General features: G+C 41.2%; 1 protein-coding gene across 1 annotated transcript in view; it reads right to left on the reverse strand.

The window, feature by feature from the left end:
• ccdc88c (coiled-coil domain containing 88C) overlaps positions 1–20,149 on the reverse strand; it is a 66,588-nt gene that overhangs the window by 4,595 nt on the left and 41,844 nt on the right. The window contains exons 19-28 of the mRNA XM_072689574.1: positions 19,742–19,903; positions 18,341–18,618; positions 16,107–16,250; positions 14,431–14,617; positions 14,103–14,248; positions 13,933–14,022; positions 12,550–12,836; positions 5,693–5,899; positions 2,023–2,097; positions 1,791–1,859 (exon numbers count right to left, since the gene is read on the reverse strand). Of these exons, the coding sequence (XP_072545675.1) occupies positions 1,791–1,859; positions 2,023–2,097; positions 5,693–5,899; positions 12,550–12,836; positions 13,933–14,022; positions 14,103–14,248; positions 14,431–14,617; positions 16,107–16,250; positions 18,341–18,618; positions 19,742–19,903 (1,645 nt within the window). The remainder of the gene's footprint in view (positions 1–1,790; positions 1,860–2,022; positions 2,098–5,692; positions 5,900–12,549; positions 12,837–13,932; positions 14,023–14,102; positions 14,249–14,430; positions 14,618–16,106; positions 16,251–18,340; positions 18,619–19,741; positions 19,904–20,149) is intronic.

A 20,149-nucleotide genomic window follows, 5' to 3' on the forward strand; every position in this document is an offset into this window, starting at 1 on the left:
ATCAAAGACTAAATTCATCAGTAACAACAAATTCTTATAAACTACTGTTCAGATACTCCCCCGAACTGAACTGAGTGATTTATATTCAACATCTGCTGCACTTTATCTAATTAAATCAGTTTAATTAATGAACTTATGTTTGTAATGAAACCTGCAGCTGATCAGTGTTTAATAAACACAACAATATCCCTATTTTTTTTTTTTTTAGCATACAGATAATACTGTTTATCATAATAACGAAATTCATCACAATACAATAAAATATCAGAATACTGCCCAGCTCTACTTTGCTGCTCTGAAACAAAAAAGTGTCTTAATGCGAGCACACAGCCATGGGCACATCGTTAAGGACATGACAGAAGACTGTTAACGACACTGGCTAATGTTAGCCAGGTTTAGAAAGAGTGAAAATAAGTTTCCTCTGTGAAACCATCACATCTTATGTAGAAGATGAAGTCATGTGAGCTCATTAGTTCATCCGACCTGAAACCCCAGACAAACTGTTGTGCTACTGAATGTTTTTTGCTTCTTGAAGGTGCCATAAAATAGAGAAAAACTGCATTTACTTGAGCATAGTTTAAAAATGAGTGTTCAGGGGCTCTGAGTGGCTCAACGGTCAAATGTGCTACCACTATGACCTGGGATTTGCGAGTCAGAATCCCGAGCCATGCCACTTTGTCATCAGCGTCCAAGAATCCAAGTCCAAGAAAGCACAATTGGCCATGCTCTCTCCGAGTGGGTAGATGGCACTCTCTTCCCCCAACCCCTTATCTTGAGCGATGTTGGCTGGCACAGGTGTCTTAACTGGTGCGTCAGAGTGCTTTCCTGCATGTCGGCTGCCCAGCAGTGCTCTATTGGCGGCAGTTTGAAAAGAGGTGGTGTATCGGAGTCCTTTCCTTCCTTCCTTACTGTGTTAAGTCCTTACCCTCCTTACCAAATCAGACCAAAGAAACAAATAAAGGTTTGACCAAATTGACCTCAAATGGGTCTTAATTTAAATTAAGTTTTATTAAAATGTACACACTCCGCCCATTTAGAACTAAAAGCCTATATAGGCTAAAATCAATGGATACTAAAAATAACCAGATACTGGTTAAAAAGAATAAAAGCTCAATGCTAGGCCAACCAAGGCGCTGCTGTTGTGTGAAAGTCTGCGAAAGGGAAACCATGGGAGATTGCATCTGAGGATCTTTCCATCTCAACCACACACACTTCCTATTTACACATCAAAGAACAGCCAAAACCTTACGTTTAAAAGCATACTACATGCAGCAACATACAAACATGAGGCAAATTTAAGTAAACTTGAGTCAGTTTCTTGAACTGTTCTTTTCCTTCCTCATGCTTAACCAAGTATTAATGAACTCTTACAGTTACTTAAATACCAAGATTGGAACAATCTTGGCAAAGATCCTGGAACAATTGGCAAAGAGGCACTCTGGTCAGACTAGGAAAAGACTTATCCAAAAGATAGGGGAATGTTTAGAATTTGTTTTGCTTTGGGGATAAGTTTCAGAGATGGTGATCAAAACCATTCTAAATACATGATCAGAAGCTCTAGCCACCTTCAGAATACATAATCAGAAGGGGTTTTTGCTAATCTGGCTGAAGAGTCCCTTTTAGGAGTGTGTAATTGCTGAGCTTCACATGTATGAATGCTTTCCAAGTACTATATTTGTATCAACTGTCGCAGCTGACCAAGTGATTTCCTCCATACAGTGATGTTGGCCTGCTATTTGAGAACCATGTTCAATAGTAAGAGAGGACTTTTGTAGGGGGATCTCACATACCTTTGGAGTTGACCGGAGAACTGCTGCTAGAGGTGTTTCGGCTGTAATCGGCGGACCCGGGCCTGTGGCCTGCGGGAAGAATAGAAACAGAGACAAAAATGGAGAAGTGGGGTGGGGGGGGTGGGTTGGAGAGGTGGGTTTACATTTGTTTGTCCATCCAGCTGAGTAAATGAATGCCAGAAAAAGGCAGCGAGTGAGGCTCAACACTTATTGATCTCTACAGGGCTCCTACCTGCGTTTCCATGACCACCAGACCCAAAGCCAGCATCGAGGGAGTGCAGACGCAAGTCCTCCTCTGAGATTAATCCTGCAGAGCACAGGGAAGTGAGAGTGAGTGGCAGCTCTGTGGTGAGTGTGACTGGATGGTCAGTGACTCATTTCTTGATATGAAATCCTCTCTCAGAAATGGTGAGAAGTGAAGGCATACAACACCAATCTACCTCCTCAATCAGTGTCATTTCAGAGGAAATACTAGCGAACAGAAAACTAGAGAAGATGATTCATCCCACTTTTAGCAATGATGCAGACGTAATGACGCATGCATACAAAAGCAGCCTAGTTTCTGTTCTTCTCTTTCAGCCAAGTCTTTTTCATCAGTCACAATTTTTTTGATTTTTCTGCATCTGGCTGCACACAGGAAAACCCCCAAAAATGAGCAGTCAGGAAAAAAAACCCTGTAGAGCAGTTTTCTCCAGCCTGGTCGTGGAGCACATTTTAGTGCTTTCCCTGTTCCCAGCACACCTTATCCAACTAATAAATTCACTAACAAGTCCTTACAGAGTTAAAAGTTGGTGTGTTGGGGAGATACAAAAATTAACTGCATTATGGTGCACTCTAAGAATACTGGGGTAACTGGTGTAGAATTATTATTCAGATTATTTAACTATTCATTATTTAACCACTTGTTCGACAACAGTTACATATCCCACAACTGAGCCACTCTGACCTAAAATCTGTTGCTTGTTCTACTAAAATTAAGGGTCCTTCTTTTTAGAGCCCACATTTATTATAAACCGAGGTGAAAGCACAGCTACTTAATGCTCTATTGGCTCTACAATAGTGACTGCCACTTGTGATGCGATTTGCAGACGCTCTCACACAGTTTGTATTTATTGATATCACAGTATGAGGGCTGCGCTGACCGAACAAATCACATTACCGCCCACGCAGCACTAGAGTAGCATTGTGAGATTGATGGAGATGTATCCAAACAGGTGTCTGACCATGTTCTCAGCATGCATGTAGCATACAGAGATTAGATATTCTTACCAATCAGATGGTCTAACCAACTGCAAAACAAATGCACAACAACTCAAACTGCACTTTACTCTTCACAGAGTGTCTGTAAAAAAATTAGGGGTGTAACAGTAAGCACGTTTGTACCGAACTGCCACGGTCTGATGTTCACGGTTCGGTGTATGCAGTCGCACAGAAATTACATGGTAAACGCCATTAGGGAAAATACAGTGATTTCACAAAGCTTGTGTGCCACTAGAAACCTTAAGCTGTAAATGTAAATGTTTCCACATTGAGGCACCACATGAACACCCTCTGAAGTCGGACACATTGAAATTCTCAATATTTTCTATATTTAGAATTGATCTATATTTACAACAAATAATAACGTAGAAGGTGTACTTTAATTCTTCTAATAATATCATTACATTGTAACAAGGCTGTTTTTTTTAACCAAACCACACGATTGAGACAAAGTCAGGTGGACAAGGTTCACTTGCCGCCTAACGCACTTAAAAAGCACCATAAGCAGTTGGACTTGCATGGCACTGTGGAAACTACAGTGGTTCAGGAGTATTGCTATGATAACTGTAGACTTGCACAATTGTCCAAATAAAATAAAAAGAAAGGAAACCTGCCCCCCCACAAACCGAACTGTGACTTTTGTGTATTGTTACACCCCTACTAAAAATGCTTTAAACAGTAGGACTCTTCTCACTCCTGAATGTGTACAACGTGTGCAGTAATACTGGCTTGTTACAAACCAGCATCACCATAAGGAGTTTTCATAGAAACTTGTTTTGTAAAATTGCAAAGGCAAAAACATGCCTGCATGCAAGTAGCAATTAGTATCAGTATTTATTTATTTATTATTTATTTAAAAAAATACAATTACACAACAGTAAATGGTGCTTTTGTATTGTCCGTTTCCCCTCTTTCCATATAACACAGCTTCTTACTGTGGATTTTTTTCAGGCTTGATTCTCAGACCTCATTTTTTGTTATCTAGCCTATAATCCTAACCATCCTATAAACAAATATGTTTTTTCCCATCAAAAAGGAGCCTTGCAGAGTTAAGGTTTTATATTTAAACAAACAAAACAAATAAAACACAACAACAACAGTACAACAACAGTACACTGCAGCCTAAAGCTGTCTTCCTGTATGTGTTTGGGTAAGCATCCCTGCTTGCTTATGCAAGTTGATGGAGATGGAAGAACATCCAGGCAAGTCAAATAAACATTAACTCAGACTGAAAGCACTGTTATTACAGCAAGTGTAGTCAAGTGGAAGTCTTGACGGAAAGCTCCCTGTAAGATGACTCTTTTCAATGACAGTCAGATCAAAGTTCAATTGCATTTAATGTTCTGGCAGCTGCACGTGCATGCAAAGTGAAATAAATGCCTTAATGACCAGCCAAACTAATACATCCTCAGCATCCCAACACACTGAAAGCCAACTTTATTTAGAAGCACTAATGTCTGTCCTCTGATCGTAATATCTGCAGAAAGAGGTATAGATCTGCACAAAGAGTTTGCTGATCTCTATTATAAAAGGAGCACTGCAGCTGAGACAACTGCCCACTGGCTTCTATTACAAGCACGCATTATGTGAACGGGTTTGTTGCTCTTTTATTAAGGATATGGAACAATAATTGATCTTGTGATACATTAGGCTGAAAACATTAAAGTAAGGAACACCTTTTTTTGTAACCTCTGTATATTGAAGTTATGGTCAAAACATTCTTGTGGGAATGGAAAAGCCGTAGCTACTTTTTTGTCCCAATAAAGGTCTCTGTGGTGTTTTAGGACAACAAAAGCTGCTGCCAACACCAAATAACACCTAAAAGTAAGGCAAAAACAGGAAAGTCATTAGTATAAACCTCTGCAGTAAGTTTGGTGGATGTGATGTAGTAATCACTGCATCACTGAATCACTGAAAAGGCCCAGTTGTTACTTGTCCAGGTCTTTCCAAAGGGTCTGTTAACAGCAAACCTTTAACATCATCAATATTTCTGGGACTCCAAAATCTCTCACTTGGCCATTCCAAAACAAACATTTTCCTCTTTTTCAATCATTCTTTAGTTGTGTTACTTGTGTGCTTTGGTTCATTGTGTTGCTGGCCTGAAGTGGATGGACAGCCCCACTTACATTATCATGTAAAATGTTTTGATACAACTTTGAATTCATTGTTTCCTTAAGGACCGCAAGCCGTCCAGCCCCAAACCATGATGCTCCCTCCACCATGCTTCAGAGTGAGGATGAGGCCTTGGTGAGACAAGTTTCACTTTTGTCTCATCCACTTCAAACTACCTGTCTTGTTAAACCTGAGATGGGTGGCGATGCTTTTTGTACAGCAGCAGCTTCCTTTGTGTGGTAGTGTGTGTGTGTGTTTTTCACTGGTACAAGTGGGTCAGACAGCAGTGTCTGTGATTGAGTGCCCACTCTATTAGACACCTCTACCTAGTTGGTCTACCATGTAGATGTAAAATGACAGAAGCTCATCTGCTGCTGCACAGTTTGTGTTGGGCACCCTCTAGTCCCTCATCAGTGGTCACAGGACGCTGTAGGCTGGATATGTCTGGTTGGTGGACTAACAGTCCTGCAGCACTACGGTGTCTGATCCACTTACACAACTCTGCACTTCAGATGACTACCCACAATTACCTTTAGGCCTGCGCCCTGGCCGTGAGCTGGGTGGTGTGAAGCCTGGTGCACTGTGGGAACTGAGGTTCAGTGGGGTTGAACAGGAGGCTCCTGGCTCTATGGCCCTCCGTCTGACTGCCAGATCCTCATATCCATTCACATTCTCACTGCTGCCCCCTGCTGGCTGGTACATCTCTCTGCCTCTGGAGCTGCTGCTGTCAGCCAGTCCTGAGGACGAAGAGGAGGCAGAGTTAGGAGCTGTATGGAATATTACAGACCAGCACATGACACAGCGACGACACTGCGACACAAACACTGCTGCTGTGCTCCGGGGGATGTGACGGGCAGCTGCATGGGAGAGCATGTTAGGGCAAGTGCTTGTGCGTTAGTACAGAACACATGTAGCCAACAGACATCGCTAGGGCTGTCACAATAACTGAAATTGGATTACTAATTAATAACAATAATAAAGAAATGTACTGGTGCATCAGCAATTATTTGATTTATATGAGCAACTTATATGATCACAATGCAGTTTCAAATTTCTCTACTGATCTATGCTAAAGTAAGCAACAACCTGATGGACACCCATCTCATTAACATGCCATTAATAGGCATTCTATTACTATGTATGCTGAAAGTCTATTGATGGTTTACGAACAGTTCACAACAGTCCAAAAAAAAAAAGATTCAGCAGATTGCTCAATTAGTAATGTATAATCAATACGGACAGCATTAGACATTACACACACACACAGCATGCAGGATCCTGATAGGATTTAATCACTGGTAGGATTACAGGCTGTCAGCTGGTCAACATGCAAATTCACCATATTTACAGTATGTCTCCAACACCCTGTAAGAGCCATTATAACAATCTCAGCGTATTGATAAAAGCTATGAGCTACTCCAGCAGAGGCAAGCAGATGCAAATTTAACAAAAATGTACTCTTCTCCAGAGAGCATTCTGTGCATAACCACAAGATATCTTAAACACCCTGATTTCCAACGCTTCACTGCCATTACGGATGGATTATTAGCATCGCTTTACAGGATACTGTCTACAGAGTTTGAAAAGACCACTCATTACACGCATTTTTCTTCAATAAATTATTTTCAAACTGTATCAAAACTGAGTAACATCTAAAGGCTACCTACATGTGTATTCATAACATATGCATAAGCACTGAATTTACAAAGAATTGAGCGTTTTATATATAACCTTACTACACTGCTCACTATGGCAGGAAACCGGTGATCAGTGCACCTTCATTTAGGCAATGGCAAAACAACTGAAAACATCAAAGGACCTTTACAGGAAACCGAAGACTTGAGCCAGACATCACAGCCACAGAAGAAAGAGCTGCAAGTATTTTGCTGCAAAGCTACATATTTCATTTTGTTTGTTTTTGCGGTTGGTGGTTTGTGCGGGGTGGGGGGTGGTGGTGATGGAAGGTCCCAGTAATAGTGATCTACATAGGTAAGTCTCCGACACCAAAATCACAACATTGCTGCTGCAAACGTTAATTCAAGTATTTGTAACAAATGAAAGAATATACACATTAGATGCAAGTAAATGGCATTGCACCGATCAATGGGGCCATAAAAAGTGATAACACTGCTATAAAGCCTCTTTCCCAGGTAAAGGAACATGGCGCTAACCACTTAAACCCCAGGACCAGCTACTGGCTTCAGGCTTTCATTCTTTGCTCTTGTGAAGTCTGATATATCATGATTTTTGGCATTAGCTATTCATAAACTCTCAAATACTGCATTTTTAATGTGTTGTATGATTCTTACACGTGTCATGAAGTACCAATGTAGGTAGCCTTTAAATAAAGGTTTACACTCTTATTACACACCATTAGACACTTAGCAAACACTAATCTTACACTTAATTTCATGTAATTTGGCCATTGCACTCAGATAGTGGGTCTGCATACAGTTTCCTGAGCAAAAAGAAGTACACCGCTCTGACAGGAAGTGCAGGTGTGGGCTTTTTTCCTGTGCCTTTTAAAGCTGTGCCAAGACAATTTATCCTTCTATCTACCTGGGCGACATCTGTTATTTCCCCAGCCACCCCCACACACCTCTCCACACCCCCCCACTCTATCTATCTAGCACACCGCTGGGCAGTAAAGTGGACAGCACAGAAGCAGCTAAGGCAGAAATCAATCTCTTTTTTTTTGTCTAATTTGTAACTGTTACCACCCTGCCAACCTGCTGTCCCTCAGGCAAGAGTATATCTCTGTCTAAACCAGCTGCACCAGGACTGGCAAATATTGTTAAATAATAGCATATTACTCAAACAATCCTATTTTTTATGCAGTAAATCCAGCAGAATACTGCTCACTCTGAGCACAGCGGTAATGCTACAGAGGTCAGGCTGGTGCATGTGTAAACAAACAGTCTACGCAATGAAAATGCAGGTTATGCGGATTTTGTCTTCACTTAATTAGACATGTATGGGCAAAAGCCATACACAGACAGTAACACCGCCATGAAGGCAAAAACAACCGACAACTATTGAGAAAAGAATTTCAAGCAGCGTGTGTGTAAGCAAAGTATGGACGTGTATGAAGGCTTAATCAATTTGTCAACATGATGCAAATATAGGCTGAAAGGAGGAGATGCAGAGTAGGCCCTGACAGATATACTGGTTGGTCAATTAGATCGACTAATGCTGATGACTTGCGGATTTACTGCTATGGTGGACCAATGGTCATTGATGTTTGGCCGCAGCACTGCTGAGATTCAAACTCACAACCTTCTGATGGCAGTTTAAAATTTTTAATTAATTGCTGGCCTGATTTGGAGCAAAATGCCTACAACTTAGCTTTTAGCATTGAAGCAGCATTATACAAGAATTGGCATTTCTTGCTCTTGGGCTACAGTCTTCCAAACAACCTTCTGATTGCTTACATTACCACTGGTTGCTGCTGCAATGCACAAAGCAGAAAAGCCTCCGACTGGCAACTTTCTACCCTACCCCTCACCAAGCCACATCTCCACATGCACATTGTCCATCCCCAAACTTTCATTTTTTTTTTTTTTTTTTTTAAGATTAAGGATGGATACAGTATTAAATGTTAATTAATTACCAGGAAACCTGTTTTGTTTACCCCCCAAAACTTATTGATTTTATTGAAAAACCACACAGGAAAGCACACAGTGTGTAAAATCCCTCAATCGCTCACAGCGTCGTCCCCATAAGCCGAGTCTGCCTGTAATTAACTTATCCCCCATGCACCCTGCTCGCTCCACACACTCAATTAGATTTCTATTGACTGGTCTCGTTAACACAGGGCCCGCAGGCTCCAGTCACTGCTGTCACACAGAAGCATATTCGTCTTATTCCTCCTTGCCTAGCATCAATGCTCACACACACAGACATGGCACTGGTTTTCATGCAAAGTCAGGACACTGGGTTACACAGAAATCTCATTATTAGGGTTATATGAACAACCTGAGTCTGTTTTTAAACAATACCCATACTGACAATCTTTCCTGAAGTAAATGGATTTCTACTGATTTAAAGGATTTTAAACTATAGACATGGTCATTGTTTACATTACATTATAAAGAGCTTATAAGGTAGAGGCAAGTTAAGAACATCACATATTAAATGATACTCTCAAAAGAAAAATACACCCGACATGCTACACCTATGCTTTCATAGAATGCAGTTTTTTTTAATTACAGCTTTTATATATTTATTTTCTTGGGAATATTTCTCGCAAATATTTAATAATGTATTATGACAGTTATAAACAGGGTGAGTGTGGACCACTTTAACATCATTTAGCTGCCCACCCAACAGACTGACCACCGGGCTCCCCTGCCACCTGTGTCAGACCAGCTGCCCACCCTCCTGCCACTGCTATCTAACTCTGTTAAAGTTTGCATTGACCATCTGCCACTATCATCATTACCACCACCATTAACCACCATTAATCTCATTACACCATCTCTACTATGACTATATTATCCATATTATATTATGATTATATCAGCACCCCTGAACAGTGACTTCTATCAAAAATGTATAAATAGTTCTGATCCTCATAAGGTTTCTTCCTCCAGCTCTGAGGGACTTTTTTCTTGTCTTTGGCTTGCTAATTGCAGTTATAAAAATCACTATAAAAAGTGTGTATTTACATAGCACTGATCCATTATCAATTTATAAACTACTCTTAATAAATAATATATATTGTTCCAGATAAAATCTTGCAAATACTAATTTTAGATTCTCATAATTATTGCTTATTCATTTGTTAAGTCTTTTTATAACTTGTCCTCAAATACATTACAGACCCACCCTCCCCTTTCAGTTTTAACAAATGGACCATACACAAGAACAGGCAGCACATGGATCAGGCCGAAAGGTCACTGGTTCGCTCTCCAGGACCGGAACCCACAGATGCCTGCTCCCCGTGGCTGCCCACAAGTCTGTGTGTACGTTCACACTGCACTAATCACTAGTGCGAGTGTATGCGTGTTAACTCCTATGTATGTGGGGGGAGGGGGGTTGGGGGGGGACTTGCAGTGTACTCTGATTTACATCCAGCTGATGTAGTGACCTCTGATGTTCAGAAGAAATCACGAGTGGATTGTGTCTGGCTGTTGTGCCTCAAAATCAGTCTGGAATTCCACTTTACAATTCAGACTCTGAACAGCAGCACTAAATAGGGATCCATTTCAGTCACAGCCATGGTTATATGATTTGTAGGCAACACCTTTAAAAATCACTTTATGACTATTGTTTTAGTTAGTCCTGTTTTTTTTTCCCATTATTCTTACAATGTGAGCACAATGTTGATCTGAAAGTGAACAAAAACAAATACACACATAAGCAGGTGGCACACACACACACGTCATGAAGCGACAGCAAAGCCAGATGCATTCAGAGCTCTGCTACTTACGGCAAACTTCTACTCAGAATCCACAGGCCTGGCATCAGGGGTCCCCATATAAGCACTCATAGAGAGTTCAGCCTCTGTGTGTGTGTGTGTGTGTGTGTGTGTATTTATGTGTTTCCCTAGTGTGTGGACTGAGCTAAAGCCTCCAAGTAGTGTACTGTAAGAAGGTTATTACAGTTGTGAAATGAGAAATTCTTCTTTGGCGGTCATCTATTAGTGCGTACAAAACAACAGACTACATCAATTTGATAGAAACAATCAAAAATCTAAATAAATAAATACAAAAACTTGTTGAAAAAAAAAGTATATAACGGGAAAAATTGGAAGAATGGCTAATTATGACTGAGCTTATTGTGATGACAATGACTGTGATGAACAATAATGGAGGGATTAGAATTGGCCTATCTGCAAGAGCGACTCGCAGGTGGTGTTGGGCATGAGGGTGTCGGTAGAGGCCCAGAAGCGCAGCCGTTTGGCCAGAGACGGCCGCGAGGGTGGGGTTTGCGGGGGCGGGGACCGCGGTACCCGCATTTTCTCCTGGCTTTTACTCCTCAGAAAGCGGAACCGCTTGACTACTGCAGGAGCAGTTTTGTGTATTTGTGTGTGTGTGATATATATGAGGGAGAAAGGATTAATGTACACACAGCAACACAGAGGGAGAGAGACAGAGAGAGAGAGGGGTCAGTGGAAGAGAAGAGAGGAGTCAGAAAGTTAACAGTTTGATTATGAATAATTATGATTACATGAAAGTCTTCAGAAGAAACAACTGAAGATCAGGATTAGATGAACTGCATGCAACAGTGCATATGGGTTAAGATTACTGATGCAAAGAGTTTATAGATCATGAGAGTTTATAGATCATTTATCATGACAGACATGATGAATGAAGCTAAAGTTAAAACCCAGAGGAAGGTGTTAGCAGAGCAGCATCTGGAGGAGTTCAAATGTAGGGAGATGGCCTAGACTCAACACACCCCCTTGTGGATTTAAATGGCTGAGCTGGTGAACGTTTGAGCTTAATGAAAACTTGAGTGCCTACACAGTCCACAATAATGCATTAAAAAGTGAACAGTTATAGTTCTGAAGTCTGACTGAGTGAGCCATGTTTAAAGCTGTTGTAAAAATCTACACATCGTTGCTGTCTGGCAAAAACTTTGCATCTTTAAAATGCCAATTTTGCAGGATGAGGGGAAAAATCTCCTTAACTTTCAATAACGAAGTCGTCGTGACATGATAATGTCCAAAGGTAAAAAACAGGTTTGTGGTTTTTGCAGGACAGCGACAATTTGCACACAATTTATTCTTATTCTTATTATATTATTATTATACTCTTATTATTATTTTTTAATGTTATATTATTGTAAAATTGTAAAATGTTGAGATATAATAATAATAATAATAAAATCATTCAGCATGATTTGATGTGAAATGCTGAATGACACTTTTAAATCTATTGTAAAAAAAAAAAAAAAAACGGTCTTAAGTATTAGGCAGTATTTTTTTTTGTGTATTAGTCTTCAGGTCCTATCATCACTGCATCAATAGTAAAGTTAATTATTTATTGACTGTTTCACATCACTTTAAATGATTTTGGTTATATCTAATTTCACAAAAATGTGGCAAAAATCAGTGAAATTTATTTTCAAATTATTGTCAAATTATTAAAACAAATTTACATTCAGCTGTTCGTGTCCATGTAAAAATAAAATGTTGCAGGAAAAAGAAATTTGTTTATTGCACCATTTTATGAAAGTATTAATGAATAAAGCAGTGCATTAATGAATCTCTGGCACACACTGTGTAATAAGGACAAATATGAATAATGAAATCTTCACAACACATTTGGCTGTGTTAAAAGTAGCACAAATTAAACTTGAATCCAGTTAAGCACAACACATTAAAACAGTACCTTTCAGTAACATGTTTGTGTGCTCTGGATAGCTGGACGAGTGCACTCACCTCTACTGTTGTGTGGTGGGGAGAAGACTGGGGACTGGACGTGGTTTTCCTCCACCGAGTGGTTGCCCGGTGAGTCCAGGCTGAGGCGGTTCTGGCGGGGCGGTAGTGGTGGGGGAGGAAGAGGAGGACTGCTGTTAGGGCAGTCTAAGGGGACAGGAATGTCTGGCAGAGGAATGTCTGGTGCGCTGCGAATTCGCTCTCGGGAGCTGTCCGGCCTCTCGCGGGAAGCATCCTTCTTAGGCTTGATCAGCTTGGCTATGGCTTTAGCTCCAGCCCAGTGGCTCCTCCTGCAAGATGAGCACATACCCAGAACAACAATGATTTTCAAAAATATATACTTTTACAAATGAATAAGTACAATAAAAAAAGAAAATACAGTACTGTTATGTAGTGATGTGTTTAGTAATGGAGCTTAGCTTAGTGTACTGAGAAGGCAGGGTGCTTCTCAGGATGTGTATTACTCATTGTGCTCAAAAGTATCCATTTGCTTCTTACTTTTGATGAAGAACTTCATTTGATTTCATGTTATTTAAAAGGGCAATAATCACATTTATATTACCACTTTGGCTAACAAAACAACCCCCCCCTCACAAATTTCACTGTAAAAAATATAAAAATAAAAAATCTAAATTGGTCATAAACAATTCATGATTTGTGCACCTCTACCATATGCTAATTTTAATATTCATGTTTAGGCCTTAATAAAAACATCCTGTTCCTGTCCTAGTTTTACACACTCCACACAGTCATCTAAAACTGTTCATAACCACTAGTTTATCTCTGGTTGAAATACAGTTTGGAGACAATGATCTAGGTTGGCCCTATGATCAGGAGACTGCGGGGAGTCCAAGAGAGGATAACTGTCCCCACTCTCTCTGAGATGGCCCTACCTCTCCCTCTCGTCAATCAGCACAATGCTAGCAAGCAAGGGTATCGGTCAGCCGGCATAACAAAATTAGCAGTTAGCGCCCTAAATCAAGCATATTCAGCTGTCCAATGACAGCAAATATTTTGAAAAGATGGCTGGGCTGGTTTCTTGGGACTCTGAGGAAGCATATGCTAACTTTCAGTCTTCTATTGCTGGTAGCATAATGTAATGGTTATGAATAAGAAATGAGTAAATTAGGAAGAAAAGAGAGGTGGGAAATGGGGGAGGGGGGGGGCATTTTGGCTTAATGGTAATTTCATGATTTTCTCACTGAATGTTTCCCTGAGCACTAAATCATGGTGGGGAGCCAAGAGTTGGAGTCCAGCATGGTTTGCTGACTTCTCCACACGGACACAACCACTAATTTGCTGACTTGTCAAGGTTTAAGAAGGTATTCCTAGAGTCCCCCACCCCTGGTGTGAGTGTAGACTTGAGGATGTGGAGGACGAGCTCACTTTTTAGGAGTCGGGTCGTAGAACTTGTACTGATCCATGATCTTTTCTTCCAGCTTCTCCTTCTGCCTCCGTAACGAGTTCAGTTTATCACTGCAGCACACAAAGAGGCAAGTTAAGAACCTCACACATTGCAAACAGCAGCTCCAACAGTGACTGATCCACACACTCACATGTACTGTTTCTGCTCCTCATGGTAGAGCTCCTTGCTCTCCATGGTCCTCTCCAGCAAGGTCTGGTTCTGCTGGCTCAGCATCTGGATCTGGCTCAGGAGGTGGTGGTTCTCCTCTTCCAGGTTCCCCTTCAGCCGGGTCAGCAGCTGTGCAAGCATACACAAATTATTTCACACTCAACCGCTGCTTCCTGTCCACAGCACAAATCACAGAACCAAGAGGAAGCATGGAACGCAAGTCTCCACAGTAAACACTCAACATTGGGACTTAAAAGTGTCAAACGAAACAAAGGCCTACTTCAGAGATGTTGAGTCACTCCCTCACTTACCTCACAGTGGTTGTCCAGTTTGGTCATGGAGATGTCCAGGCCCTGGTGCTGCTCCTTCAGCTGGTCGAAATGTGCCTGCCGGCGGTTCAGTTCCAGCTGTGACTCATTCAGAGAGGTCTTCAGCTCCTTGGTCTGATGCTGCAGTGCATCGTACTCCTGACGCAGCTGTACATGTGTGTGAGACAGTCTGCAAACACAGTCATCATACATGAAACATACAAAGAGGAATATAGGTGCACAGATAAACACATGACCTGCCAGAACAATGGGTGTGAATTGAAAAATTTCAGCTTTTCCTTTGAAGACATGTTAAGTCTTATAGGCAGCCCTCAAAAACACAGTGTATTTACATTAATTATTAGTAAATGTAATAAAAAATACATTTACAATTAGAAAACTTAGGAAGGTAAATGTAATAACATTTAATTTCAAGACAACACAGAAGACGAAGAAGACAAATTATCTGAAAGAAGTTAATTTGCATAAATTCTTACGGAAGGTAAGAAGGTGCTCTGTGCGATTTATTCCTCAGTCTGAAACTCATACTCCAATATTTGTAGATTATATAAACATGTCTCAAGGGGGATGCATATTATGTCTTTTAAAAGTCATCAGAGCACAGCAGAGCTAAAAAACTCCACTAACCACACAGCCAACAGCGCAGACCACACAGTGCAAATCGGCACAGGAATTCTCTGACTCTTCCAGTTGGTGCTTGGAGTTGCACACCGTTTTAAATGTGGCTGATTCCAAAAAAAGTACAGTACATTCTAGCTGAGAGAAAACACAGGACCATTACAGAAGCCAGGCAGAATGATGCATTACCAAGCTTGATCAGCGATGGATATCGGCCCTAAACTCACTGATTGGTCAATCTCTATGCTAACGGTTTTAAATGCTAACATTAGGGCTTAAGCTGCTAATAAGTTTCGAAACCCTGAGTAGTGATGGATGACAGGTTGATGGAATGAGAGGACGTCACAGAACACACACACACACACAAACACACAAACAAAATAATGTTTAGGCTATGCTACGTAAAACTAGCACATTCTGATGATGGAATTTGTTTATTTGTATTTATTTTAACTGCATATAGTCCCAAAAACTTGCACATATGTTCATCTGCTCATCATTAAATCTGCAGCTGTTCAGAATTGGCTCCAAGGACATTCCTGATTATCATTCCTGTAAACTGTTCTTCTCAGAGTTTCTTGGACTTTCCCCATTTCCCCCTGTGTCAATCTATACAATGAGTGCAGTCAGACAAACCCTTTTTATGTGGGAACAGGGAAGTTGCGAGCTGTAGTCAATCATGATCACTAACAAGATGTTAAGAGACCATGGCAAGCTAAAAGCTTTCTGCACCACTGAATTAATAATCCCAGGGTATGTATATATTTTTTCTATTTAAGATGTATGTTGTACACTACTGCTGTGACCCTTTTGTCCATAAAGAATGACTGTAAACTTCCAACAGTAACTTCAATCCCTAATATCTTTGTAGACTGTCAGAAATCCTGGTTTTCTGCTACCATTCACCTGCAACTCACTGCAGTAATACATTTCCACCAGCAGAGGGCATCAGCCGTTTGATCAACTCTCAGCGTGTTGCTGTCTCTGCTTTTTACTGTCTGAACTTTTATGCCACAGTGATTCCAGTTTGTATATCTGACCTGTCCACCTCCTCCCTCAGGCCGCGGTTCTCCTCCAGGATCAGAGTGTTCTTGCGGATTTCCTCTCCCAAACTGTCCCTCTCTTTCTGCAGAGATGCTTCCAGTGCCTCCATAGCATCCTTCTGCTTCAGCAGCAGCACATACCTGCACACACAGACACACACAAACACACACATGATGAAACTAGCTTTCTCTGTAGTGCACAATACATAAGCTTCCCATATGTTCACGCACCATCCTACACTTAAATAGATCTAGAATTGGATTCCACCCCCAGCTGGATGAACCATTAATCAACAGGGTGGCATACATATTAAATAAAGAAAAAAGAAAGTCATGAAATATTGAGCATGGGTGACATGTGGTGTGTAGAATGCAGGAGGATATCCCATCAACCAACAGACGCCTATGGCTGGCTGGAATGACAGCTGATTGGGCCCCTGACAGCCGCCTGCTTTATCTTCCAGCTCAAGGCCTCTAGAGACGCACACTGCTGCATTATTCATGAGAGAAAGCTGAACAGGCACACATGCACGGTCGCTAGGTCCAGGCCTGACCAAACACTGGTCTGTTTTTCACCTCACCTCCATAAACAATAGGGACAAATTTCCACTGCACACCATGGAAAAGTGCCATGACAGGAACATGTGTTTGCATTTGTGTGTATACGCTACGTGCACGTGCTTATAAATGTGTAATGTGTAATGTGGTCAGGGTTGGAAATAAGGAAAGAAACACACAACAGTTTCCACTGCAAGCTGAGACCCATACTGAAACATAGCCATTCCCACTGAGCAGAGTCCGATATACAGAATACCACTGTAGCACAAAAATCTCCAGGTCATTTAGAAGCACTTCTATTGGTCCATTCGTCAAAAATAGAGATACAATGTTTTGTTGCAACAGTGTTTATAGTTCATAGTTTGGCTAGTAATCAATAGTAAAATGATGGAGTTATTATAGACTGTAGTTATTACTGACTGTAGTAAATATTCTCTGCTTACAATAATGTGCAATTAAACTGTGGTTGCGCATTAAAATGTGCAGAAGTATGTTCTCTGTGTTCTTATTTTCACTTAATAAGTAAACAGAGCAGATCACTGAATCATTTAATCTTAATAATATACATATACATTCATGTGTTACACGTTTTTTCTGAAATCAGGAGTATTACAAATAGAGTATATCCTGCTTTTGTTGAAGTAACTGTCTATCGCGGTCAGGAATTATTTGCAAATCAGCAACAAGAGCGTTAGTGAGGTCAGGATGTTGGATGATCACCACCCCACCTCATCCCCAACTTCTCAGCTACGCCCAAAGATATTGTGTGGAGCAACATCATTCCAGAGAACACAGCTCAATACTTTGGCTTTATACCTGTCTAGCCCACGTCTGGCATTAGGCATGGTGCCAATAGGCTCATGTTTACATACTCCAGAGAGTCCTATTGGGACTAGAAAAGCTGTGTGTGTGTGTGTGTGTGTGTGTGTGTGTGTGTGTGTGTACGTACGTACGTACGTATGTACGTACGTACGTACGTACGTACGTACGTACGTACGTACGTACATGTGCACATCTGTGTCAGCAACTTTCAATGGCAGTTAATGTAAAAAGAAAGAAAGTAATTTTGGAGCATTTCTATTTGTCCATTCATTAGACAATTACTACACAATGTAGAATAATACAGTAGCAGGTCTGGTAAAGCATGATCGTAAGCAATAAATCATATGTATTCTTATATCTGCAAATCAGAGGACAAAAAGCTGAGGAACATTATTGCTTTTACAGATGCAGATACGTAATGCAGAGCAAGATGTGTAGATTTATCAGCTGAAGCAAACCTTGATTTGATGAATGGTGAACAGCATGGTCTTATTAGTTGTGTAGCTGGACTAATGATCAGCCGTGGGTCTGTCAGCAGCAGGGTTAGATTTACCCACAGGCATGACTTTACGGTTTTGTTTTAGCCCGCTTTAAGTGACCATCATGACATCTTCACTATTGTTCTGTCAGCAACCCTCATGGCTCGGCCTTGGTGGCGTCTCCGTATAGACGAGACATGATTCATTACTCTAATGTTACACACCTGCAGCACATACACAGCTAAAGGGGAGACAGAACACTTTCCACACCATCAACCCCATGCCTGAGCAGAGGTCAGTGGAGGTAATCTTCTAATGGAGAAAAGATCCTACACACACTACCTGTCAAAGTTTTGGGCACTATGTACTCACTTGTTCTCCAGTACTCTATGCTCTTGCTCCAGTGCTCTCTGGTTGCTCTTCAGCGTGGCATGCTGGGAGATGAGCTGCTCATACTCCGTTGCCTGTCTCTCGTGAACGCCCAGCAGGCGCTCGTGATCCTGGGTTATGCTGTCCCGGGCTGCCCGCGTCTCCTCCTTCTGCCTCTGCAGCACCTCTGCCTCGCCCTCTACGGTCTGCAGCTGAGCCTGCAGAGCTCCATACTGAGAGAGCAGAGACGCGTTCTGAGAGCTCAGCGTGGAGTTCTCGACCTTGACACACACACATACACACACAGAGAGAGAGAGAGAGAGAGAGAGAGAGAGAGAGAGAGAGAGAGAATTATTAGTTCAGGGTGAGGGTAGTCAGGGTTCAGAGGTGAAAGGTGGCGAAAAAGGCCTGCTCCAGTGTCACCTCTCTGATCACTTCATCACAACTGTCACCTATGCTACCTACCCTAAACATGACCCTAAACATCACAGAGCTGTATTCTTACTTGAACCCTGAGCCATGCTGACCAACTCCAAAAGAAGAGCTCTTAACTGCTGTCTATAAATGAATGGATGTTAATTTTGTGCCTGCTACTGTGCCTGCTCCCACATGTATTCCTGTCCACACCCACTGTAATAAAATATGTTGGTCCAAATCTTGGAGATCAATACAGGTTCAGACAGGAAAACTTAAGAGGAGCCCAAAAACCACTCTGCAGTAGCAGGGTCTGGTGGCATTGCTCTTAGAAGAAAATGTACCTAAAAATACTTTTAAAATATAAATAAATAAATACTGGTGCATTTTGATGGTTCAACGCTGAAGTATTTGCTGTAGAATAATTTACCAAATACCAAGCATCTATTATAATTAGAGGCCATTCTACAAAACTACCCATCAATTGTGCTGTATGGACTCAATCATAGTGCAAGGCAGGGCTTGAATTTCAACCTATAATATGATCAGAAAGGTACTATATAAAGAAACCAGAATATGAGCTTACTTCAACACTTTCAAAACGTGCCTTTTTTATGTTTTGGTAATGTTATCTTAGTTGCATTTGGTTTATATCCATGGGGTGGAGCGCAGAGCTACTACTGTGCAGGAATTCATACAAATGCCATATGCATCATTCAAAACCGCGAATTTCACAGCCAAGAAATCATGTTTACATGCATGCGGTTATATATAGGCCTTATATTGAAACACAAACAGGTTCTTTAATTTAATTCCAGTCATCAATTCCCACTGCTTTACCCTAAACATTTATATCTGTACTTAGATCTGTATTTGCCTGTGTGTGGAGACAAGCATGCTTTGATATGGAAAGGAAACACATAATCTGTGGAAGTAAGAGCCCACACACCGACTGCAAACCAAACAATTAATAGTGCTGGTTTCTGGTACCTGTAGTTTGGCGGTCTCTTTGTGCAGTGTGGTGTTCTGCTCCTGCAGCGTGGCGGCCTGTTTTTGCAGAGCCAGCGTCTGAGCGTTTAGCTGTGAGTTCTGAGAGTCCAGCTGCTTCAACTGCTCCTTCAGGAGGTGTTTTTCCGTCTGCAGCGCTGCATTCTGAGAACCAGAGGTCAAAGGAACGGTTCAGTGAAAAATGAGCGCAATGTTGCTGATTAGCACAGACACTTTGCTTCATTAGTCTTGCACATGAGCTGTGAGGCTATTACACAGAACTAATGCGGTTCTGGCTTTCATCACTTATTAGTTACAGTCGCCTTGTACTTCCAGTGATGATGAAGAATAAAAAAATAAATACAAAAAAAAAAAAAAAAAAAAGTACCCCAGATTCTAGGCTATCTAGGC

Source organism: Salminus brasiliensis, chromosome 10, assembly GCF_030463535.1.
Source record: "Salminus brasiliensis chromosome 10, fSalBra1.hap2, whole genome shotgun sequence".
Lineage (NCBI taxonomy): Eukaryota > Metazoa > Chordata > Actinopteri > Characiformes > Bryconidae > Salminus > Salminus brasiliensis.